At 39.7% G+C, this 24,490-nt stretch overlaps 1 protein-coding gene across 1 annotated transcript in view; it reads left to right on the top strand.

Annotated features, from left to right (window-relative positions):
- Nucleotides 1-363: 363 nt before the first annotated feature.
- atrx (ATRX chromatin remodeler) overlaps nucleotides 364-24,490 on the top strand; it is a 30,793-nt gene continuing 6,666 nt past the window's right edge. The window contains exons 1-29 of the mRNA XM_087799564.1: nucleotides 364-570; nucleotides 4,446-4,509; nucleotides 4,587-4,636; nucleotides 5,092-5,201; nucleotides 5,267-5,347; nucleotides 5,582-5,691; nucleotides 5,795-5,862; nucleotides 6,600-9,235; nucleotides 9,302-9,371; nucleotides 9,965-10,143; nucleotides 10,221-10,382; nucleotides 10,454-10,568; nucleotides 10,657-10,759; nucleotides 10,847-11,026; nucleotides 11,107-11,248; nucleotides 11,327-11,436; nucleotides 11,599-11,745; nucleotides 11,834-12,011; nucleotides 12,140-12,277; nucleotides 12,349-12,524; nucleotides 12,975-13,092; nucleotides 14,237-14,367; nucleotides 14,448-14,539; nucleotides 14,624-14,754; nucleotides 14,886-15,027; nucleotides 15,121-15,221; nucleotides 16,706-16,814; nucleotides 17,443-17,620; nucleotides 18,026-18,217. Of these exons, the coding sequence (XP_087655690.1) occupies nucleotides 4,492-4,509; nucleotides 4,587-4,636; nucleotides 5,092-5,201; nucleotides 5,267-5,347; nucleotides 5,582-5,691; nucleotides 5,795-5,862; nucleotides 6,600-9,235; nucleotides 9,302-9,371; nucleotides 9,965-10,143; nucleotides 10,221-10,382; nucleotides 10,454-10,568; nucleotides 10,657-10,759; nucleotides 10,847-11,026; nucleotides 11,107-11,248; nucleotides 11,327-11,436; nucleotides 11,599-11,745; nucleotides 11,834-12,011; nucleotides 12,140-12,277; nucleotides 12,349-12,524; nucleotides 12,975-13,092; nucleotides 14,237-14,367; nucleotides 14,448-14,539; nucleotides 14,624-14,754; nucleotides 14,886-15,027; nucleotides 15,121-15,221; nucleotides 16,706-16,814; nucleotides 17,443-17,620; nucleotides 18,026-18,217 (5,967 nt within the window). The 5' untranslated portion in view covers nucleotides 364-570; nucleotides 4,446-4,491. The remainder of the gene's footprint in view (nucleotides 571-4,445; nucleotides 4,510-4,586; nucleotides 4,637-5,091; nucleotides 5,202-5,266; nucleotides 5,348-5,581; nucleotides 5,692-5,794; nucleotides 5,863-6,599; nucleotides 9,236-9,301; nucleotides 9,372-9,964; nucleotides 10,144-10,220; nucleotides 10,383-10,453; nucleotides 10,569-10,656; nucleotides 10,760-10,846; nucleotides 11,027-11,106; nucleotides 11,249-11,326; nucleotides 11,437-11,598; nucleotides 11,746-11,833; nucleotides 12,012-12,139; nucleotides 12,278-12,348; nucleotides 12,525-12,974; nucleotides 13,093-14,236; nucleotides 14,368-14,447; nucleotides 14,540-14,623; nucleotides 14,755-14,885; nucleotides 15,028-15,120; nucleotides 15,222-16,705; nucleotides 16,815-17,442; nucleotides 17,621-18,025; nucleotides 18,218-24,490) is intronic.

Consider the following 24,490-nt stretch of genomic DNA (forward strand, 5'->3'; position numbering starts at 1 on the left):
TACCAGCTAGAAACTCTACTTTAAATAAAATATTGTATTAATACTAAAGTATTATACCTTAAAATGAGCATAACAATAAATACCTTTTTTTTTTAAACTACATTACATTTTTTTTTTTTTGTTTAATTTTTATTTTAACTTGCTAAAACGTAAATCTCAAATTTATTTTATTTAAACACCGCAAATGTCCGCGGGTGTCCATTTGCAAAAGACAAAGGCTCGGAAGTGAAGTGACCCCGGGGCGTGAAAATAGTGCCAGCAGTTTTTTTTTTCTTTTTTGGCGCGGATCGATCGTTTTTGCCGGAGTCGGAACACTCCCCGCGGACTCACTTCTCAGCTGCCAGCCAATCACAGCGCGCAGGGGAATTAGGCTAGTGCGCCATTTTACCGCGTCCAGAGTCATCCGGCAAGATGGTCTCCCCGCTTTGTCTGCACTGACCGGATTTATCCCTCCATTCTGGCTCCAAAAACACCCCATTTCAACGCCACCCGCGACCCCGACCCGTTGACAGTTCCCCCAAACGCAAACCACACCTCCGCGAATGACACAATGACGCCTGTGAAAATCAGGTAAGGGACTCCATGTTCATCCCCGTTTGTTTAGGTCCGCCCCGCCATTGATGCTAGCGGTAGCAGGTTAGCATGTAGCTTCAGCAGCCGGCAACGTCCAACCGCGTCCTCCCGCGCGCTTCAACTCACCTGTCCGCACCTGCACACGCACGCCGGACCCCCCGCGCGTGCGGGAGCGTATCATACGTGCACTTAAAAGCGCGTGGAATCCGTGCATGTTGCGTTTTGCTAACTTCATGTGTGGCTAACGTTGGTTAGCGCCAGGTGACAAAGGGGGCGAGAGAGGCCTTGCTCGTGAATTATACAGTGCGCGGTTCGGTTCTGTCGAACACGGACACGGGGTGCCCCGGGGGTCTCCGGACCTGTTAGGGGGGGGATCTAGTCGAGGGTGACTAACCCCGGGGTTCGACCCGCAAGTGCGTGTCATCCTCCGCTCACAACAATGCAGGAGGCAAGAGGTGAGGATGCAGAGGGAGGAATATATGCTCAACCATGCGTCAGTTCTTTTTTTCCTAATGTGTCTTTTTGGGCCTGCACACAGATGGAAGGTCTTTCTTTTTTATTTATTTATTTATTTTTTACCTTCTCCAGACCATAAACATGGAGCCACATCCAGCTGATGACGCAGACCGGAAAAAATAAAGCGTGTAGCTGATGATGCTAAACATGCTAAACGAATGTTGTTGCTATATGTTGATTAGTAATTACACGTTAATGCATTAGTTAATTAAATTTTAGTTTATTGATATTAATATATAATGTGATCAGTGTGATTTTTTTTTTTTCTAAAAGAAAGTTTACGTTATAATAATATTGACTAATGAATCTGACACTGAATGTACTACAGGTGTATTTTTCACCATGTATTAATTAAAAGCAGTATAGTCTACAGTTTACCAGCTACAATTGGTACTTTAAATAGTGACATTAATGTTATTAATCATGATATGTAAATAAATCGTGCGTTATAATAGTACTACACACGTATTTTTCACCATGTATTATTTAAAAGCAGTATAGTCTACAGTTTACCAGCTAGAAACGCTACTTTAAATGGTGACAATAATGTTATTAATAATGATATGTAAATAAATCGTGCGTTATAATAGTACTATACATGTATTTTTCCCCATGTGTTATTTAAAAGCACTATAGTCTACAGTTTACTAGCTAGAAACTGTACTTTAAATAGTGACATTAATGTTATTAATCATGATATGTAAATAAATCGTGTTATAATAGTACTATACACATATTTTTCACCATGTTTTATTTAAAAGCAGTATAGTCTACAGTTTACCAGCTAGAAACGCTACTTTAAATGGTGACAATAATGTTATTAATCATGATATGTAAATAAATCGTGCGTTATAATAGTACTATACACGTATTTTTCAACATGTTTTATTTAAAAGCAGTATAGTCTACAGTTTTCCAGCAAGAAACTCTACTTTAAATAGTGACAATAATGTTATTAATCATAATATGTAAATAAATTGTGCGTTATAATAGTACTACACACGTATTTTTCACCATGTATTATTTAAAAGCAGTATAGTCTACAGTTTACCAGCTAGAAACGCTACTTTAAATGGTGACAATAATGTTATTAATAATGATATGTAAATAAATCGTGCGTTATAATAGTACTATACATGTATTTTTCCCCATGTGTTATTTAAAAGCACTATAGTCTACAGTTTACTAGCTAGAAACTGTACTTTAAATAGTGACATTAATGTTATTAATCATGATATGTAAATAAATCGTGTTATAATAGTACTATACACATATTTTTCACCATGTTTTATTTAAAAGCAGTATAGTCTACAGTTTACCAGCTAGAAACGCTACTTTAAATGGTGACAATAATGTTATTAATCATGATATGTAAATAAATCGTGCGTTATAATAGTACTATACACGTATTTTTCAACATGTTTTATTTAAAAGCAGTATAGTCTACAGTTTTCCAGCAAGAAACTCTACTTTAAATAGTGACAATAATGTTATTAATCATAATATGTAAATAAATCGTGCGTTATAATAGTAATACACATGTATTTTTCACCATGTTTTATTTAAAAGCAGTAGTCTATAGTTTACCTTCTAGAAACTCTACTTTGAATGGTGACAATAATGTTATTGGAAAATAAATATTTATAAACGACACCCCTTTAATAGTGTTTATTTCCATATTTTTGTTTATAATACTATGTAATTGAAAAACAAAAGTTTTGCACTATAATAGTATTGATTGATCTTGTTATGGATAAACTCTTGTTTTTGTACTAGAGTTCTTTCCCAACGATTCTTGGCTTTAAATGATGATACGACCTCCGACTATAAAAACAATATTGGGATCGTAATGCAGTATAAAATGTCTTTGTCTCTATTTCGACTTGACCTTTTTAAAGTATGTATTTTAACTGTGTATTGTTTTGATTGTTAAGCGATCTGTTACCCTGGTCTGTGAAAGGCGCTTCAGAAATAATAATAACTTTCTTACTTAATTGATTGTACTATAAATGTATTTTTCACCATACATTATTTACAAGCAGTACAGTCTACAGTCTGCAAGCTAAGCACCCATTTAAACCGTGTTTACTGGCATATTGTGTCATATTAATTTTAAATCACAGTTTGTATTATACTTGTGTTGTATCTACAGTTTCTCATCTAAAGCAAGCGCTAAATAAAAGTTGTGGCTATGCACAATGAATATTAAATCATGCATAGTTTATTAACTTTATATTTTTATAAATAAACTCTCCATTAGATGGTGTGATTTCACATAACGTTTTTAATCGTCGTATGAATTTCAGATCAAAGTTTGTCTTATAATTGTATTGAATGTACTATATATTTATATATACACATGTTTTTCCCCATTTATTATTTAGAAGAAGCAAAAATAATCATCTTTAATATTTCTTTTTAAACTACACACCAAGCACCAATGTTCAATTTTTAAAAGCATGAACAGGAAGTGAAGTTAAATCTTATTACATCATCATAACATCAGTAGCTTTTCAATTCAAATATAATGTTGGCAAAAAAATCTCTGTATAGTATCCCATGCTGAATGTTGTTTATGCTTCATTATAGTGTACGTTTACTATGAATTTGTTTGTCGTTATCCTTGATATATTTAAATACTGTGGCAACCATATTTTCTATTTGCTTACCTAAAGCAGCAAAGTGGATCAAAGAGAACATTTAAATGTAGAAAGTTAAAATTCACACTATAATAATAATAATGTCTATTTGTATAGCTATGCAACCTCTTTAAGATTTAGAGAGTCAGTTGAAACTTAAATAGTGCATTCAAGTCAACTAATCTAACTCGATGTTTTTAGGTAAATAAAAAACAAACATAATTACAGTATTAACATGAAGAAGAAAAGCGTTTATTCTCCGCTTTTCATAAACAGTTATTTTAATACGCATGTCAGATCACATCATTGGCAGCTATATAGTTAAATGAGTCGGCTAAAAATAAAACGGGCTTTGACAAAACTGCCTGAGTAAAATTGTGTACCACATATTGGAGTGAGTCGGGGCAGATTGTGTTGTGTTGTGTTTGCCCAGCTTAATCGCACAACTGGATAGAGACGTTATGTAGAGTGATATATTGGAGTATTTTTTTATTCGATATTCTTAGATAAAGTACTTTATATTCTGATTTAACTAGTTTTAGTTAAATTGGAAGTTTTACATGCATGTTGATTTTTGAAATGGTCATTTTGGAGTTGAACTGAAATTACATAATGTTTATCTACTCGCAGATAATAATTTGCAGGTTATGTCTGTGTTATTTTTATTTGATTATTTTTTTGAATGCATTTCTAATAAATCTCAATTTCCTTTTTCAGGTAAAATACAATTATTCCTGACTATCCTGACTCAAATCCTCCCTAAATGGCGAACACAGAGGAGGTAAGACAAATTAATGTTTTCATCTATCTGTTTTTCTTTTTCTCATTCGTTTAAAAATGTTCCGTTTTCATCCCCAGCCCTGTAGCTCTACAGACAAGATGAAGCCATCCTCTTCTCAACACAAGAGGTCAGTAGCTGCACTCACTTACTCCTGCAGTTGTCAATACACTCCTTTTTGGCTTTTGGGCTTTGTTGTTTTGAATTAGTAATTAGTTCATTATTAATTTACATTAATTGTTAATTATTATTTAATTCAGTTTGCCTGAGATATTTTGCACGATTTGCAAAATTAAACTATTTATTTTATTTTAAAATAATAGTTTTTACAAGGGCTGTTGTTATTTTAAATCCATTATATTGACATCTTTAACACAAACACTTAAAATCTCACTTTCCCCTGTGAGCATATCTTTGGTTTTCCTCATATTAATATCTTGGGGAAAAATAGAATCAAACTGAGCAAAACCAAAAGCAATTTCTGGGTTGTTTGAGTGACAACTGAAATTATGTAGGAGTATGTTTTGTTGATGAAGAAACTGATAAAGTCCTTTTGTTTTGCTCTAATAACATTCTCTGATTCAGGAAGTCCAAGTCTGAAGGCAAGCCCTCTGGTCATAATGATAGTGACAGCTCTGCCGAAAGTGACAATGACGCCGGCACTTCTGACAGCAACGCTGGCAGTGTATCAAAAAGTATACTTGCATTTATTTCTCCCCCAGCATTCATGAATATTTATTAAATTGCTGTTTTCTAAAAGGTATGTTGGTGATGAGACCGTCTGGAAAGGAAAATAAAGGGGCCATGAAGCTAAGAGTGGATTTTAAGTCCAGACCTTCAGGTGAATTTTGTTGCTCACGGTTCCACGTCTTTCTGTTTATTAAGAGTTTTATTACAATTTCTACTTTAAATCATAATTCATTATAAAATACATTTTATTTTAAAACTCATGAGTTAAAAGTGCAACGTTGTCAAGACAATTGATGGATTTTTCTTTTCTAAAATTATTTCGACACAAGTTTTGTGAAGTATTTGGTCATTTTATTTCATGAATTATTTTTCTATCCATCTGTAGATGACAACATACCCAAAAATGTAACCTGCACAGCTTGCGGTAAACAAGTGAATCAGTTTCGCAAGAGCTCCGTGCACCAACACCCTGCTCTCAAAGTCCTCATTTGTAAGGTATGGTTGACCCCGCAGCTCTAAACCTTTTCCAACATGTTCCAGGGAAATGTTCATGCGTGTTATATGATACGTCTGTACACACTTTTGCCTTCTTCTACAGGCGTGCTACCAGTTCTACACAAGTGACGACATCAGTCGAGATTCTGACGGGATGGATGAGCAGTGCAGGTAAGAGGTTATAATGACACCAAAGATTGAAGTTTTCTATATATAATTGTTTCATTGACTAAAATATGATCATTTTAAAAGGTCCTGATTCAAACATTATTATATTTATTTATTTGTGTATTAAGTGCACCTTAAAACATTTATATGTACATATAACTATAAAAAAATATATTTTAATACTAGAAATAAAATTGCTTGCATCCATTTTTAGCTGTTTAAAATTAAACCATGAAGCGTCCATCATATCAATTTATATCATGAATACATTCCTGCATCGTTCACGCTGCTGAGAAGGTGATCGGCTGTAGGTTGTCGTCCCTCCAGGACCAGTAAGTCCCCAGGACCCGGTCAATCCCAACCAGAAACTCCCATCACAACAACAGTTTTATCCTCTGAGCTATAAGAATCTTGAACACAAAGAAAAGCGCGCTGCAAATATTACTTACTTACTTACACTGTTTTGATTATAATGTTGCACGACTCAAGCAAAGCAGATTCCTAATCGCTGACTATGGTAAAAAAAAAAAATAGGATTCTGATTCTGAAAACTACAAAATGAGATACTTCTTGCTGTTTAGGTTATAGATATTAGTTATAGAATTTATGAATATTGCATTAATTAAATCTTACCAGTGGAACTTTCTAGATTTAGTCAATATAAATCATTATTTTGCAACAAACATGAAAGAATGTTCAAAGATTCTGAATCTAAACTTAAGAACCGTTTTCTTCACCAGGTGGTGTGCTGAAGGTGGCAACCTCATCTGTTGCGACTACTGCAGCAACGCTTTCTGCAAAAAGTGCATCCTGCGTAACCTCGGTAGAAAGGAGCTGTCAGCCATAACAGATGAAGGCTCAAAGTGGCACTGCTACGTCTGCCAGGCGGAGCCGCTTCAGGATCTGGTATCCAAGTGTCAATCCGTTATCGAAATACACGACAGCGAGAAGCTGAAGCAGAAGAAATCGAGTAAACGGGACAACGAAAGGAGTTCGTCGAAGAGCAAAGCAGTAAAAGAGCATAAAGCGGTTAACGGTAAAGAACACGTGGACGGCTCAGGGACAATGACTTTTTCCTACAAAAATCTTCAGGTGCCAAAGGAAACATTGAAGAAGGCGAAGAAGCTCATCGAAACAACAACCGGACTGAATCATACTTTCATCCAATTTATCCAGCAGGCAAGTGCGAAAGAGGAAGATAAGTCGGTCAGGTATCGACATTTAAAGGCCTTTAAGGCTGTTCTTGCGGATTTGAAAAAGGCACATAGTGCCTTAGAGGAAGCTTTGGAGCCTGAGTTCAGACAAATTGAGTTACAGAACGGTAACAGGGCTCAGCAAACGTTGAGAAAAACCACCAATGATGTGTCCGATGAACATAAAGACCACGTAAACGCGATCAAGGGCGAAGATTCAGCTGAAGAGTCAGACAAAAATCAAGTGAGCGAGTCTGAGGTTCCAGAGGAGGAGGAACCTGTTGAGCATTCCAAGAAGTCGGTTGAGAAGAATCAACAAACGCACAAAAATCGGACTCCAAAGAAGTCAGTTAAAAATGATCTTGAGGCCAAGGTTTCTGATGCGGAGAACGTTTCCGATGAGGAGAAGATTTCTGATGAGGAGAAGGTTTCTGATGAGGAGAAGGTTTCTGATGAGGAGAAGGTTTCTGATGAGGAGAAGGCTTCTACTAAAGCGAAGGTTTCTGATGAAGAGAAGGTTTCTGATGTGGAGAAAGTTTCTGATGTGGAGAATGTTTCTGATGAGGAGAAGGTTTCTGATGGAGACAAGGCTTCGGATGAAGAGAACGTTTCTGATGGAGACAAGGCTTCTGATGGTGAAGGGGAGCCAGAGGAGATGCAGGTGGTTGAGGCTGAAGATTCAGAAGAGCAGATGCTAGACGAACCCGGAAAAGCTGGATTTGAAGTGCTTGAAGAGGCGGAGCTTGAGCCAGCAAGCATCGGAAGCGACCTGAAGTCAAGTGCTCAGGAAACGAAAACCATCCAATCTGATACCAAGAAGACTAAAACTGAAAGTTCTGACGAGGTGCTTTCAGCCAACGAACAGTCCCTGGATCAGGACATCATGTCAGTCTCACCTTCAGTTCCCGAAGAACTCTTTCAAATGGTGGAGAGTCTCGCTGAATCCACCAGGCTTTCCCAAAACGACAACTCGGACACAAACGATGACGCCAAGAAAAATAAGAAGGGGGATTCTTGTCCATCAGCCAAACAGCCAAAAGTGAAGAACCTGATAGTGAAGTTGACTCCTGTTCCTGTGGTGACGACACGTGAATCCAGGTCTTCCAAGTCTAAAACTAAAGAAAAAGATAGGAAATCACTTAAAAAATCCAAAGAAGAAAAAGAAGAATCCGACAATGAAGCGGTTGCGACAGACAGCCCGAAGCGCAGCAGCCGGACCATAAGGGTGAAGACCACGCCGCTGAGGAAACAAGCTGAGGACAAGGATAAATCGTCTGACTCTGACTCAGAGGGCGAGAAAAAGAGTCGTTCGTCCAAACGCTCGAAGGGCACCAAAAAGAAAACGGACAGAAAAAGCAAGGAGGACTCATCAGATTCAGAGTCGGATGATAAAAAGTCTAAATCAAAGCGCTCCGCAAGGAAGACTAAGAAAAAGCAGAAGGAGGCTTCATCCGAGTCGGAGAAGGAAAACTTGGAGAAAACAAAAGTGAAGTCCAAACGCAGCAGTAAGAAGGAAGAGCGAAACGATACGGAAAATGTGTCTGACATGGATGAAGAAGGCGGTATAGACGAGGACAATCTTTCAGAAAAGGCCAGCAGCGTCAACCACGAGACTGATGAGAACCCACAGAGTTCTGATAAAAAGCAAGCGGAAGAGGACTCCGACTCAGATGAAATCCCAGACATTTTACTTGAAAAGGTGGCCGAGTGCAACGATTCGGACGACGAGCAGGCCAGTCCAAAGGCGAAAAGGCGCATCTTTAAATCCAACGGCAAATCCTCCGACAAGATTTCCAAGCGTAAAAGGAATTCTGACACTTCCGATTCAGACTCCAAGGGCAAAAAGACGTCCAAGAAAAAGAAAGAGAAGGTTTCCAACTCGACTGACGAGGAGAAAAGTTCAAAGAGTAAGTCAACAAGGAAGTCCAGCCGAGTAAAGAAGAAGGCTGATGCAAAAGAAGAGGAGAAAGAGTCACCGGAGAAGAAGCCGGGAGATCGTAAAAGGTCCTATGAGAAGAAACGTAAAAGTAGAAGGCTCACGGACGCTTCTAAACCCGAGTCTTCTGATGAGGATGAGCAGCAGGCGGAGGACGACTCCGGAGAAGACAGCGATCAACAAAAGATCAAACCCATCACTGAGGAGAACGAGGTTGTTGGTGAAGGAACTTTCCGTCAGTCTTCAGGTAATCATCTCAAACTGGACCTTTTTTATATGAACCGTATTCTCAACTCTGCAACTCGTTTCTCAGGAGAGGAGATGTCTGGTAAAGAGGATGGAACTCCTGCCTTTGAAGATGATGACGACGATCCAGAAAACAGGTGAGTTCAAAGACAATCTGAATCCATTTCTTTTTAATTTTTCTCTTTAATTTATGTTTTGGTCACTTCACATGAGGTCTATGAAAACTAATGATTCTGACAATTCGCATTTTAGTTGTACTTTTTAAATTCACTTTTTATTATTTACTTGGTTGAATTGTAGAAAAACATAATTTTCTTCTTTCTTTCTAATTTGAGTATTTCTTGTTCATAAAAAAAATTATACAACTGGAAAACTTAATTCATTAATTCATATAATTTTGCTACTTTTTGTCTCTAGTTCTGCTGTGACTTATATTTAAGATGTTTTAACAAAATATACTATTTATATACTATTACAGTATCACAAGAGTTTTTGTCTTTTTCTTCGGCTGTTCGTTTATTGAGTACATAATCTGACAATTGAATATTCTTTTTTTAAATGTCTATATAAATCTGTAGAGATATTGATGCTTTGTGGGGCAGAAAAAAAGGGAGAATAGCCCTAAATTTGCCTTGGTTTACATAAAGATCAGTCAGAGAATTAATATTGTCACTGATGTCGTTGTTTGTTTCTTGTTTGTTGTGATTAATGTTTTTCCTCTCTTTTCTAGGATTGCAAAGAAAATGCTTCTTGCCCAAATCAAGTCCAACTTATCTTCTGGAGCAGAAAGCTCCTCAGACGAGGAGGACGAAGATGAAAAATCTTCCAAGAAATCCAAAAAAGTTGAGAAGAAACAGGATGAAGAGGACAGTGATGATGATGAAGATGATGATGATGATGATGAAAAAGGTTTCAAAACTAGATCACAGTTTGTTGTCTTGTCTTCCATCTCCCTTCTAACTTGATCTCTGGTCTGCCTGTCAAAGATTCTGAAGAGTCTGACGGTTCCGATGTGGAGAAGAAGAAGTCAAAGCAACACAAGTTGCTCCGTCATAAGCTCTCTTTAAGCGAAGGCGAATCAGGAGATGAGAAGTCTGCTAAAAAGAAAAAAACCAAGACGGCAAAGAAGAAAGCTGGCAGAAGAATGGGTTTGTAAAAAAACAAACATTATTTTTATCTCTATTTTTGGTCTAATAAAAAAACATGACTTATCTCGCAGTGGGAAGCGATGACTCTGAAGACTCCGACTTTAAGAAATCAGTCTCCTCTAGTGAGTCTGCATTAAGTGAGGAACTGTCCGAGTCAGAAGATGACGGAAAACGCCGAAAGACGAGGTGAGCAGATTGTGTTGCATGGCTTTAAGTCCCTCTTCAAATTAAAAGTTACTTGTAAGCATGAACCAATCTTGCCGTGGTTCTACAGAGCATCACGGAAGGATAAAGACGAGGAGAAGCAGAGGAGCTACAAACAGAAAAAGAAGCGACGCAGGATTAAAGTTCAGGATTCCTCCTCCAACGATGAAAAGGTGTGCAAAGTTCATTCATAAGTGTTTCACTGTGTTTCAGAGATGCATACATTGCAGAAAGCTAAATGTATTGTTTAATTTTTACAGAGCGCAGCAAAAGAAGGCGAAGAAGGCGAAGACGGAGATAGCCCCAAAAATCGGAAAAAGATTCGCAAAATCTTGAAGGATGACAAGTTGAGAACGGAGACAAGAGATGCTCTGAAGGAGGAGGAGGACAGGAGGAAGCGCATCGCGGAGCGAGAGGAACTGAGGAAGAAGCTCAGAGAGGTTCATATAAAATTTAAAAAATGACAAGAATCTTGTTGTTTTTTTTTTAGTCATAACACAAGTCTCTCGTTCATCCGCAGACAATTGTTGTCGACGAGGCTTCTCCGGTTGTTTGTCCCATCACGACCAAGTTGGTGCTGGATGAAAATGAAGAGACCAAGGAGCCAATCGTTCAGGTTCACAGGAACCTTGTGACGAAGCTGAAACCTCACCAGGTTGATGGTAGGAGTAACGACCACCAAACAAAATAATTATTGCGTTCAGACGTCCTGATCCGTTTCTTGTTCTCTCTTGATGCAGGTGTGCAGTTCATGTGGGACTGCTGCTGTGAGTCTGTGAAGAAGATAGAGAAGTCCTCTGGCTCTGGTTGCATTCTTGCTCACTGCATGGGTCTGGGAAAAACCCTGCAGGTGAGTTTTATTCTTTTCTCTACATTTCTCTCCTTGTTTAAATGTTCTTTTACAGCCATATAAGTTCAATTAACAATTTAAGTATTTATTCTGGCCCAGCAGGCTGACGTTGTTAACCACGAGTTGAAGCTTTACAGTGACAGTTCCTTTTTTTCCCTGTAGGTGGTGACATTCCTTCACACTTTGCTGCTCTGCGACAAGCTCAACTTCACCACAGCTTTGGTGGTTTGTCCCTTAAACACCGTTCTTAACTGGCTCACCGAGTTTGAGAAGTGGCAGCACGGGATGAAAGACGAGGAGAGTTTGGAGGTATTTAACAGTTTACTTTAGTGATTGGAGTATTTATTTCATGTCTCGTGGTTTTGGAGTTTGACCAATCTTTGGTTCTGTGTGACAGGTGATTGAGCTCGCCACGGTGAAAAGACCGCAGGAAAGAGCCTACGCCCTCCAACAGTGGCAAGAGTCTGGGGGTGTCATGATCATCGGCTACGAAATGTATCGAAATCTGACTCAAGGGAGAAACACCAAGAGCAAAAAGCTTAAAGAGACATTTCAAAAGACACTTGTCGACCCAGGTACTTGTCATTAGACTGTTTTAATTTTGGACAATACATGCACATTATTGAAGTTTTTTGAGGGTGGGGGTAGAGTGTGGTGAATCTTGTGAAAAGTTTCTTCATGAGTATTTTTATACATCCATCAGGTCCGGATTTGGTGATCTGTGACGAAGGTCACATCCTCAAGAACGAGGCGTCCGCCGTGTCAAAGGCGATGAACTCCATCAGAACCAGAAGACGGGTTATCCTCACCGGCACTCCTCTTCAAAACAACCTCATTGAATGTAAGTCGCCGTCGGTCACGCTTAGCTTGGATACAAGTTCTGACCTTCTGGATGTCTCTCACACAAACCAGACCATTGCATGGTGAACTTCATCAAGGAAAACCTGCTCGGATCTGTGAAGGAATTCCGGAATCGTTTCATTAACCCAATCCAGAATGGCCAGTGTGCCGACTCAGGACCACAGGATGTGCGCGTCATGAAGAAGAGAGCTCACATCCTGTATGAGATGTTGGCGGGATGTGTTCAGGTAACAGACTTTTTTTTCCCCATAAAACCTAAAAGTAGCATCAACTCAGACGAGTCCATTGAACAAGCACTCGAAGCTAGAGGTCGTCGTCGGTTTTGATTCCAGCGCGTTCGAAACTCTTACACGCTGAAAGAACTTTGGTATGTTCTCCTTGTTCTCTTCAGGGCTCCTTACATTTCATTTGCCAATTTCTGTGTCCAACATGGCAGCCATCTAATTATACCTTTTAAGATGTCCTTTAGCACTCTTCATTTTCTTGATGGTCTTGGCGTTCTTTGTCCTTGTTCCTGGCACTCGGCTCAGTTCCCTGCCATGATGGCCAAGTTTTCATTTTGACTGGGGCATGCCGGAACTGCATGAGTCATCTCCCGTGGCCCTTGTTCGAATTTTAGCATGAAGGTGAATGCTTTGGACAACAGTTAGATTTTAAATGTTTCTATTTCTCCACAGAGGAAGGACTACACTGCACTGACAAAGTTCCTGCCACCAAAACACGAGTATGTGCTGTCCGTCAGAATCACTCCGATCCAGTGCAAACTCTACCGATACTACTTGGAACACTTTACTGGTATGTGGAAACAAACCTTTATATTGTTATTCATCTGAAGTCTGATTAGTGAAAGAAAACATATATATATTTTCACTTTTAATACTGGTACCTGTATACATTATATAATATTCTTGATCATGCTTAATTATTAGAGGTGTAAAAATATTGATAATTATTCTTCCGAATTAACTGTCCTTTAAAAAAAAAAGTATTTATTTTTATGTCCTAATAAAGATTTTCTTGTGAAGCAGAGGTTTTGTAGATTTTTAAAGTCCAAATTAAACTGAACACATCTTTTTTTTTTAAATCAAATACTTTTTGTACATGTATCGCAATATTGTGATAACCTGAAACTCTTTAACGTCCTGCCATTACTCGCCTGATCATTTTGGTTATGGGTTAGATTTTCAAGGTGATGCCATCAGGAACACTATAAATAAAAAAAAGTTCAGTTGTAACTTGTCTTCTCTGTGAGGAGACTCGACTCAGAAAGTTGTGGAAGACCAGTGTGTGTGCTCATGATTCAGTGTGTGCTAGAGTGGCAGCTGGCAAAGTGCCCCAGGCAGAGCTTAAGCCCAGTTTCCCACGTCTCCCTAATGAAGAGCTCTGGGAGAGAGGGAGCCCAGAAGTGGGGGCAGAAGAGGAAGAAGGTTGAGATTGAAAGGAAAAAAGTTTAAATTTGAGCCAAGGGTGGCAAATGTTTTACACCTTTTAAGCAGAGGAAAAAGCTCAGGGCAGATATCTCTGTAGCTCATTAGACCTGCTTAGTTAGGAGCCCGTTGTTGTGACTCTGACTAGAGAAGGTCATGGTTTTGGACCTGGGACCACCAGTTGGTGTGTAAGGCGTGACCGCTGCTAGCTTTAGTGGAACTCTTGACCTCTTTGGGATCATTGCAGCGAGAACAACGGACCTGAGTAATTCACGGTTAAAACTCGAGCCAAACAAATTTGTATGACTTGTTAAAACGCCAAGGTGTTTACAGCATTTCCACAGGTGGGCATTGAAATTTGGGATGAAAGGAAATGGCTCAGTCATGCCTTTTATAGATCCAAATGCGGTTTACATTTACGATACATTTGTATCTAAATAGATTCAAACCAGACCGCACCGCTTACAAGAACTGCACACGTTTATTCCTCGCACTCTTCATCTCTCGCACAGGTATCGGGAATGCGGTGGAGGGGGGCCGTGGCCGAGCGGGAACCAAACTCTTTCAAGATTTCCAGATTCTCAGCAGAATCTGGACGCATCCCTGGTGCTGTCAGCTGGACTATATCAGCAAAGAAAACAGAGTGAGCGAAAATACATCATCGTTGGGATGAATGATATCCCTGAACAGTCCGGGTCACGTGTCGCCGCTCTTCTCTGACAGGGATTCTTCGACGAAGACAGTATGGAAGAGTTCATCGCCTCGGAAACTGACGAGTCCTCCATGAGTCTGAGCTCCGACGACAACAAGAAGAAGTAAAAAAAAAAGAATACAGAAATGAATGCTTTTCAATCATTTTTGACTTCTAACTTCTCTTTGGAATCCCATCTGCTTCCCAGGAAAAAAGGCAAAGGGAAGAAGAAGGAATCCGAATCGGACAGCGACGATGTGGAGGTGATAAAAGAGTGGAACAGCAGCTCCCGAGGCAAGAATGGAGAAAGCAGGAGCAGGCCAGAGCCAGTAGAGGAGCGTACGTATCTAATGGGATTTAGTGGCTGTAAATGACAGTCAACGGATCTAAAATTCTTCTTTAGGACAGATGGATGGTTGCCATGAAGTATAGACAACCAGAGTACAAACGTATGTTTTCCTTTACTACAGCTGCAGGACCAGTCAGTCCTCGTGCTGCCGACTGGCACAAAGAGTTTGTAACTGACGCGGATGCTGAAATCCTGTCGCACTCCGGCAAGATGATGCTCCTCTTCGAGATCATGCGTATGGCGGAGGAAGTGGAAGAAAAAGTGTACGTGTTCCATAAACCGGTCGTTTGACTCATTTCTTTTTTGTCGATGAGAGGCATTGGTTTCTAACGCCTCGGTCTGTCACTTGTTCACAGTCTGGTCTTTAGTCAGTCTCTCATCTCGCTGGACCTGATCGAAGACTTTCTGGAGCTGTCCTGCAGAGCTAAAGATGAAGACAAGGTCTCACCTTACAAAGGTGTGTATGAACGTTTGTTGCTTGTAACAGATTTATTTTCTTTTGACTTGAAACACCATGTAATATCATCCACTGCTATTTATTTTTGCCTTGTCAAAGTTTCTAACTATGATTATGACCAGAGGAAAACTTTTAATCTTTTTTTTAATCAATCTTTGTTTTGACAATCATCAACCTAACATAAAATCTACCTCATGTTCACACGTATCTAAACTTTTGCCCAAAAGACACCGAACTGCAGTAAAAAGAACTTTTATCTTTGCCAAACTGAATCACTTAAATAGTCCCAGGCTGGAACAGCATCTCTTTTTTATTGGACTATATAAATGGGAAATTAGAGGCTATACAAAATGAAATAAAAATTTTGTGATCTTTCATCAAACTTTCCTTGGTCTGCATCAACTTTTCAGAAGTTTCTAGATTGATCTGCTGCCATCAACATGATGCATCTTCTGGTGCGCTCGGGAGTTGGTATTAAAATAAACTTGTAGCAAATAAGAAATATTATCACCACGTAAAAGGACTGCATTCAAGCCCTGGGCCATTGACATTTTGGTTATTCTTCTTTTGCAAGTAGTTGTTTATTTTCAACAAAAATGTTTTCTATTTTGCCCTTTGAATATCAGTCTGACAGTTCCTCTTGCATGTTGCCGTCTACCATCTTTTTGGGTAATTTATTAGTTGAAAAATGCAATTTTTTATTATTATTTAGGCACATACTAAAGTAAATGTTCTGTTGCAGCACTGGCAATGCAAGTTTTCTGATAAAACAAGATTAATATTCGACATTAGTAACACTACTCCCTGCAGATCTCTTTAACACGCTTGTCTAGTCATTGATGAAACATTTTATTTTTCACAAAATCCATGTTATCATTGCTTTTTAGATGTTTTTTTAATGACTCGATGCTAACAGATTCATTCTGTCACTGACGACACGGCGTAAGCAGCAGAATATTCTCTCAATCTGCTCTGCATTTAAGCGCTGCATTCTTTGAACTGATTAAACTGTTGGTTAGGGAGGAGAAAACAACCTCACATTTTCTTAGGGGAAGTGTTTTCACAAGTACACATGCACGACGTGCACTCGCCGGTGTTCCTTCAAAACCTGCACACGTACACAGCGCCGCTGGTGTAAGGTCGTGTTCCTAATTAAACCTCAGCAGATGGTTTTACTTTCATTTTGAAAATGATTAGACCTTGACTTTTTATTCTGCAAAAAAATGTTTGCTCAAGGGTTTGTAATTTGTAATGAAAAGATCACAGTGCTGTAATTGGAAACATGCTGAACTGTTGGTTATGAAGGCTGGTGGGGGGCCGGAGGGGACCATCTTGAAGGTTAAATGCGGCTGGCCTCTCACCAGCGCACCCATCCACAAATACCTGAGTCTTTTTGACAAGAGCCGTCCAGGCCTGGCTCGATCCTGCTGCCGTTGTGGCTGAGTGAACTCTAACTGGGATCTTTTTTTTCTCTCTTCCTGAAGGTGAAGGAAAGTGGTTCAGGAATATTGACTACTATCGCCTCGATGGCTCTACCAACGCCACCACCAGGAAGAAATGGGCGGAAGAATTTAACGACACAAGTAACACGAGGTAAAGATGCAATACAATTTCACTTTAGTATTTTTGCTTTTTGATTTTTGTCTTGAATTTATTTTATGGTTCAAATTGATGGACTATAGTTTTAAGTGCAACTAGTGTGTTGATGTCTTAAATAGATCTTTGACTTCTAGTGTACTCACCAGTACGTGTCTTTTTGAAAAAAACAACAACTCTTCATTGAAATATTTACATTAGAAAATTAAGCCATGCCCAATGAAAATCATGTTCTTCTGGAGATAAAATCTTGTTTAACATAACCACACCCACTCTGCTGTGACTGGTCAATCATCAATGTTTGTCACCACTTGTCATCAATCTCGGAAGTCTTCACCTCCAAGGGCCTCATTGTATTAACAAAGGGGGGTGATTACAGAGTGAAGACATTATTACGTCATAATGATCTCGTAACCTCTCGTTCGCCATGATTTCATACAGTGGAGAACGTTATAAAGTAATAAGTTATCATAGCAATCAAGACTTCAACATTTAAAACATGAGTCATTCATGAGAATTGGATTTGGACATTTGTTACCCTGAGGTGTTGTGCTGCAGAAAAAAAGATTTGTTCTAAGACATGCCAGTATAGCTCTCTGTTAACTCTCGTTCTGTCGTCTCTCAGGGGCCGACTGTTCCTCATTTCAACTCGTGCTGGTTCCCTCGGCATCAACCTGGTGGCGGCTAACAGGGTCATCATCTTCGACGCCTCCTGGAACCCCTCATACGACATCCAGAGTATTTTCAGGGTCTATCGATTCGGGCAGATCAGAACCGTCTTCGTCTACCGGTTCCTGGCACAGGTACGAAATCAGAAAATCTTATCTTAAGATGCAAGGTTAGTGTTGACGTCGAGGGCTTTGAATATAAACCAGGATAATCATTTTATTTTTATTGGACACTTTAAGAATGGCGTCATAGAAGTCCAATGCCAAGTCATACACGGTATGATGAAAGCAAGTTAGCCTTAAAAGCCCCAAATCTATCTACTTCTTAAATGAAACACCATTTTCTTCTTCACCCAATTTAGAAGTTCATTTGAGTGAATAGTTTCTGTTTTGTTCAGTTTCTTCCACTTTTTTCTTTTGGTTAAGTTAGTTACCTGAGTTATCACACTGGACAGGAAGCACCAGTTTATTGCCCAACAAAAAAAAAACCTGCAATATTTCAGAAGATTCTCATGCAGATCCTACTTCTTCTCCCGACAGGGTACAATGGAAGAGAAGATTTATGAGCGGCAGGTGACGAAAGAGTCGCTCTCATCCCGGGTCGTCGACCAGCAGCAGATCGAGCGGCATTTCACCATGAACGAGCTGACGGAGCTCTACAACTTCGAGCCAGACATGCTGGACGACCCCTCTGAGAAGAAGAGTAAGAGAGCCACCCCCATGCTCCCCAAGGTAAGAAGAACCCGGATTAAAAAAAACAACTTAGGATGTGAAATCAAAGGTCCTTAAAAGGGGGGGAAAAAAGAGTCAGAAAGTAAACAGGACCTTCATTTTGTTTAATGGGTTTCTGTCAGCAAACATGGTGCTGACTGCTGCTTAAATGCCAAACTAGTTTTCTTCTTTCTTTTTTTTTTAAGTTAATAAAATGTTTCAACTCAGTGCCAGCTCTGTTTCTCCCGGGCAGATCTGTCTATTTTCTTCCTCCTTTCTGGCTCACTTTTTCTTTCTCAAGCACAGGTGCTGTGTCACTCTACTCACCCCCGCACACACACACACACACACACACCCTCCCCCGCCGTTTAATAAGGAACGCACAGCCCTTACATGGACCATCCAATCCTGCACAGCTGCGCTGCTTTTGTCTGTTTACTGCTATTTACTAAATAGTCTTCAGGTTGCAACACTGCATGAGGAAAACCACTGCCCGCTCATAAACCTGCTCTTTTCCTTGTTCATCTCGTATCCTCTTCCCCCCGGTTTCCTTAATGAGTTTGATCACTACCTGACTGGAAGTTTAACGAGTTCAGGGTTTAAAGCGAGTAGATCGCAAAGAAAAAAAAGACTGAACTTGTTGGCTTTTCCGAGGGGAAAGTTGAGTCCTCCGACTGCACCTTGATGTCAAAATCTGTTTTCCATTCACGTCGTCTACAGATCTTTATCGTTGTTCCCTTCGTAGTTATTAAAAGATAGGAGTTCTCCGCATGAATTCACTTACCCTTTAGTTTGTATCGTCGCTCTCACCTTTCTTCCTGCAGCCAGCAGTCGCCCACTGGAGTCACAGTTGGAGGTTGGGAGAGGAAAGATGTGTTCATTGAGCCTCGGCCTGTTAGATGTGAACGATCTTTAATGAGCCCGGTGACATTTATGTGACAGTATTAAAGTGGGAGCGGCTGACAAGCTCTTTAACAAACCGACCTGTTTTGGCCAGTGGGTGAACTGCGATGTGGCAGCAGGACTCTGCGGTATTATGGAAGGAATTTTCTGTCTGGAATGATGTGAAGATGAGTCAGAGACTCTCCATCACTTTGAGCCAGCAATACAGTGCACGGTCCCATTGTAGGGCTTTTTTTTTGTTCCCCTAAACACATTAGCCGGCGTCACAGCCTTCAATCTAAAATCCAGATCCAGCTCAGAGTGTTTATCTTGAATAAACTTAATTTAACTTTGTTTGTGTTAACTTTTAATTTTATCCTCAACTTATAGGTCAGGCAATTTTTTTCTTTTTTTATAGTTCCGCTTTTTTTTTTCTTTTCTATAAACGCACACCCAAATATCATATTTTTTTTATTACGCGCCACTCTGGTTAGTTTTGTATATTCAACAACTACAAATGTTTGTATGAATACTACTTTTTTTTTTTCATCTCACAATCTATCGCTTGTTTATTCAGATAGAGCAGCAGGAGAGTTTTATTAATTATTATTATTTATTTCATTCAATTTATTTGTGATTGAAACAAATAATGTAACGAATAACAAATAAGGTAGTAATATTATGTTTACTGCTATATTGAGTTTTATCCAATATTTTTGTTTAAACAAGCATATTAAAAAAAAAGTAATAAACCTTGATAAACGCTTTATCATTAAGAAACAGGACAGTTTTTGTTTTTTTTTGCAAATTATTAGTGTCATTAAATAGTTTTTTTGTATATGCAAGTTTAACACTGCATGTCCTTAATTTTAATTAGAGTTTTTGCAAATCCTTGAGTATAAACCTTATTCTTTTCAAACTGCTGATTATTTTCATTGCTCAGGGCGTAACTGTGGGATACTTAGTCTTTTCTCCTATTAACACCTCCAAATAGAGACTTTTTCTTTCAGTTAAAGGATGTCATTTTTTCCCATTTTGATCTCTACCACTGATAAGTGCGTTCTCTACTCTGAGTCTTCGTCAATGAATGTCCTGATCAGCGTCCTTGTTAAAGCTTTAGAGCGTTTCCCCGTCTCTCTGAACCGCTTCAGCGAAGGTTCTTCTGATTTTTGTAAGACGAAACCTTTCACCTCCATTAAACGCATCCTTCTCTACGTTTACTGTTCTCACTTTATCCCCCCCCTCCTCTCCACCTCCGTACTGTCCCTCCAATCTCTGCGACCATCTGTTATTCCGAGTTCCACTTTGCCTCAGAATGTTCAAAGCGAGTTCGGTGAAGTTGTTTTTCTTATGCTCCCCCGGCCTCCGTGTCTGATGAAGGGTCATTATTTAAACCCGCTCTTAAAAGATGTCCCTTCGCTCTTCAGAGAGACTAATTGAAGACAAAGGATGTCGGTGCTCTTCCCCTTAATGACAAAGAAGGTCTTCAAACCCAGACATGAGATTTTGACTTCCCACCCACCCACTCCGGCATATTCCACCGGCCATTTTTTCTTCCATGTGAGTGAGGCATTAGGGCGAGTCGAATTCAGTTTGACACCATTAATCTGTTTTTATTTCTATATTTTCATTCTCAATTTGATTCCACATCAATCACCGCCGGTCCGGCCGTCTGCTCGCGAGCACATTACTCTCGGTGCTCCCAGCAGGTGATGGCTGTAGCAGTCATTAGGCCCAGCGAGGTACACTGGAAGGGCTGTGGGGAGGCGGAATTCAAAGTATAGACAGCAGCAGGTCGAAGTAATAAGCCGGACCATGCTTGTCTCATTAGAGCCAAGGAAAGAAAAGCCCCCTAAGAATTTGTCTTTGTCATCATTCTACCATGTAAAATGATTCTTCTGAGCATTTATCAGTATATATATCGGTAAATGTGAATTGTTCCAAATACTACAACAATGATGGCTTACTACACAATGAAAAACTGTGTAATGATGAGGATTAACAGTAGTCGTTGATAAGTTAAATACATCTACACCTTTTTATAGTATTGGAAATCTTGAGATCCAATTGATTTGGGAGGAAATATAGAATTGTTAGAAAACGCATCATAACGCTGCAAAAATTTGGTTTAATCTATTCATCGCAATTACTTCTAAAATAATATAATCATCTTAAACCAAGGGTCACAATCCAAGCTGAATTGCAACCAATGATTAACAAAACCAAAAATCTACCAATGTGACGTATACGTTTTTACCATGGTGACAAGATTGTCGTTCTTAGGCTGAAGACGTATGAAGCAAAAGCTCTGAATTCAACGTTAAGTTTATTAAAGACCCACTACGTAGTATTTTAAATTGTATTTTCTAGATCCCCCTAATGTTGGAAGAGTGTAACTGCAGTCTCGTTCATTCTTAAGGGGAAATTGTTAAACTGTTTTACATGGAACATTATTAAATGAATCCAGGAAGGATTTGTATTTCAATATATTTGTGTTTTATGATACTTGATATAAATTAAGGATTATTAATCAACAATCTTTGCAAGATATCATCCAAGTCAGGGCAGTTAGAGTTGTCCACATTTTATCACTTAATAAGTAGCTCCATCATATTAAATTAGCCAAAGCCTTTTAACTGCTATTTGGGCTCTAATATGTGATAAACAATGAAAAAGTTTAGAGCAAAAACAAGGAACACCTGAGAGCAGACGATCAATCTGTTCCTATAAATAAATAAGAACACTCATAACATTTCTCTGTTGATTCAAAAACTAATTTCCTTTTTTATTTTTCCCCCCGACCGTCACATTTCCACCATTGTCCACTGTCTGACTCTCGGGTGTTTACTGTCCCTTCATGCTTCTGTCTGCTCTTCTCCTGTTCGCCCTGAGACCTTCATAGGAATGTCTGTTTATTGCTTTCGTTTAGCCTACATGTACTTTTTCGGCTCCTCTGCATTAAAACATGGGAGGCAGCCTTGGCCCGCCGATGTCGGGCACGGAGCCCAATATTTTTTCTCTAGTGTGTTCCTGCAGTGAGATTGTTTAGAAGCGTCCAGAAGCGCCGTATCATTGATGTGCAGCTGCAAGCAAGAGTTTTGACTGGCTGTGTTTAGGTATTACAAATATCTCAGCCACTCGCATTCCTGTTGTCGGGAGCCTGTCCTCGTCTTCCCTGGTCCTGAGCCGGTGCCAGGAACAATTCTCGATGCAGTTAATGGATTACATGGATTTAAGGTGTCAGATGGCCCTGAGAAAAAGTATCTTGTTGTCAAACTGGAAGGCTTTAAAATCTATTTCATTTGGAAATCTTTGGTTGAATTGGGACACATGGTGGAGAAGAGGTTTCCTCCCGTAGATAAAAAACATTTGGTGGGACCAAACCTGGCCTGCAGAGTCGTTTTGTGGTTGGATCAAATCAAGCTGCATTAATGTTGACGTTAATATCGTCACCTAAAAGTTGTCAGTTCTTAGATGAGGTAAGGAACGCATAGTATCAACAGAGATTTTCAATAAGCGTCAAACCAACGCAGATGGAATTCAAATGGAAGAACAAACACAAATAATTGTGATGCATTGATCCTCAAAGATTCTCAATATTGTACTCGGACTCACACTTCCTGTCACAGCGCAGAAAATGCACAATTCTTTTCAGGCCACAACTTAAACGGTTTAAAAACGTTGGCCCTTTTGCATGATTGAAAAACGACATCCATGCTTTATATTGTTTGTAGTTGTCTGAGAATAGTTGTACATTTCTGTATACTCTGTAAAAGGCCGGCAACTTGTTCAGGGTGTCCCCCGCCTCTTGCCCTGAGCAGCTTGGATTGGCTCCAGCTACCTGCAACTCTGCTACAGGAATACATGGTAGAAAATATATATGAATCAATGATACCTGCAAGGTAGTGACATTTTAATGTTTTACTTATTTTTCATTAGCAAAATATATCAAACGACATTCATTTGAACTTGCAAACTGAACGTTGCGTATGAGGCGCCATCTCTCTCAACAACCCTCTTTGTAACTGTGACCTGAACAGCTCCCATAATGCATTGCCGCCCAGCCAACCAATCGCAGCTGAGGATCACTTTTGACATAGCAAAACGGCCATCGCTAAAAAATAAAACGGTGTTTAGAAAGAAATTGTGTAACAATAAATTGTGAACTGGCAAGATGGTGGAAGGTGAACCACGATATGGCATGTTAACATGTTTTTGTGGTTAACGGTCTCTAGAAGGACATTGAACATTATTAAATGTTGTCGGTACTTGTTCAACGCGGTTCAACCAGAGACCGGCTGTGATGAAGTGATCAACTTCACCGTGCAGGTTCTGAAGAACGACAATGGGCGCAGGTCGGGTTACTCACCCAATCATTACGGCGGACTCCAGTGACTCGCACGCACACACGGAGCAGGGCTGGAGATGGACCGGACCACCCCAGAGCAATTGCTGCAGGGGGATTACTTGGGTATCCCAAGAAGTACTGGGTTCCAGGGGGAGCATCTGTACTGTCATTTGACCTGCAGCTCCACTGACCCGTTACCTGGTCGACTCGCGGGGAACTCCGTCATGCGTGTTCGGGCGTCCCAAGTTTAGAAAAACAGCCAATCTGCGACACTGGAGTCGGATATCAAAATACATTTGTAATGTGTCAGGATGTGTTAAAGTTGACGGTCGGTGCAAGTGTCCAAACGTTAGACCTGAAGTATACTTGTACCAGTTGCATCATGGGAACATGCATACAGTTGTACACATTTTATTTGTTTTCTGCGTCTACTTATTATGTATGCATGCCTTGTCATAGTTCATAGAGCAAGAGGGGAGGCACAGCAAAGGAGGGGGGGTTTCTAAATTGGCTGCCGTGCTTCTTAATGATGCAACGAGAGCATGACGTTGTTTCCAGAGAGCAAAATTCCAGTTTAATGTAAAGCTAAGTCCAGACAAAGAAAAGCAAACCTTCTGCAGTGTGAGTAATTTGAACCATGTTTGTGTGAGCATGGCCTGGCCCCACTCTGCTAATTTTCCCCAGGTATTGTTTGCAATAACAATGTAGTCATGGAAACCACAACCCCCCCCCCACCCCTCTTTCTCTCTCTCCTAAAATCTTTCAGTTATTTAGATTGTTTTTACATTTTCTTTTATCCTCTAATGTGTGTGTTATTTTTGAATTCGTCCCGTAAGAGGTGAACGTTTTTTTTGTTTTTTTTGTTTGGGAATCAGGGAACCTCTCAAGTTGGACTCGATTAACTCTTGACCTGAACATGAGACACCTGACATCTTCTTTGCAGGGCACTACATCAGGGGTCTCAACTCGCCTGGGGGCCGCTAGAGGTTGATTCTTGTCTAGCCAAGACCGCATGCTAGGGGGTCCTTCGTTTTCTTCTGGACACATTTGATCCAAACTTTGTT

Source organism: Callionymus lyra, chromosome 9 (genome assembly GCF_982586985.1).
Source record: "Callionymus lyra chromosome 9, fCalLyr1.hap1.1, whole genome shotgun sequence".
Classification (NCBI taxonomy): domain Eukaryota; kingdom Metazoa; phylum Chordata; class Actinopteri; order Syngnathiformes; family Callionymidae; genus Callionymus; species Callionymus lyra.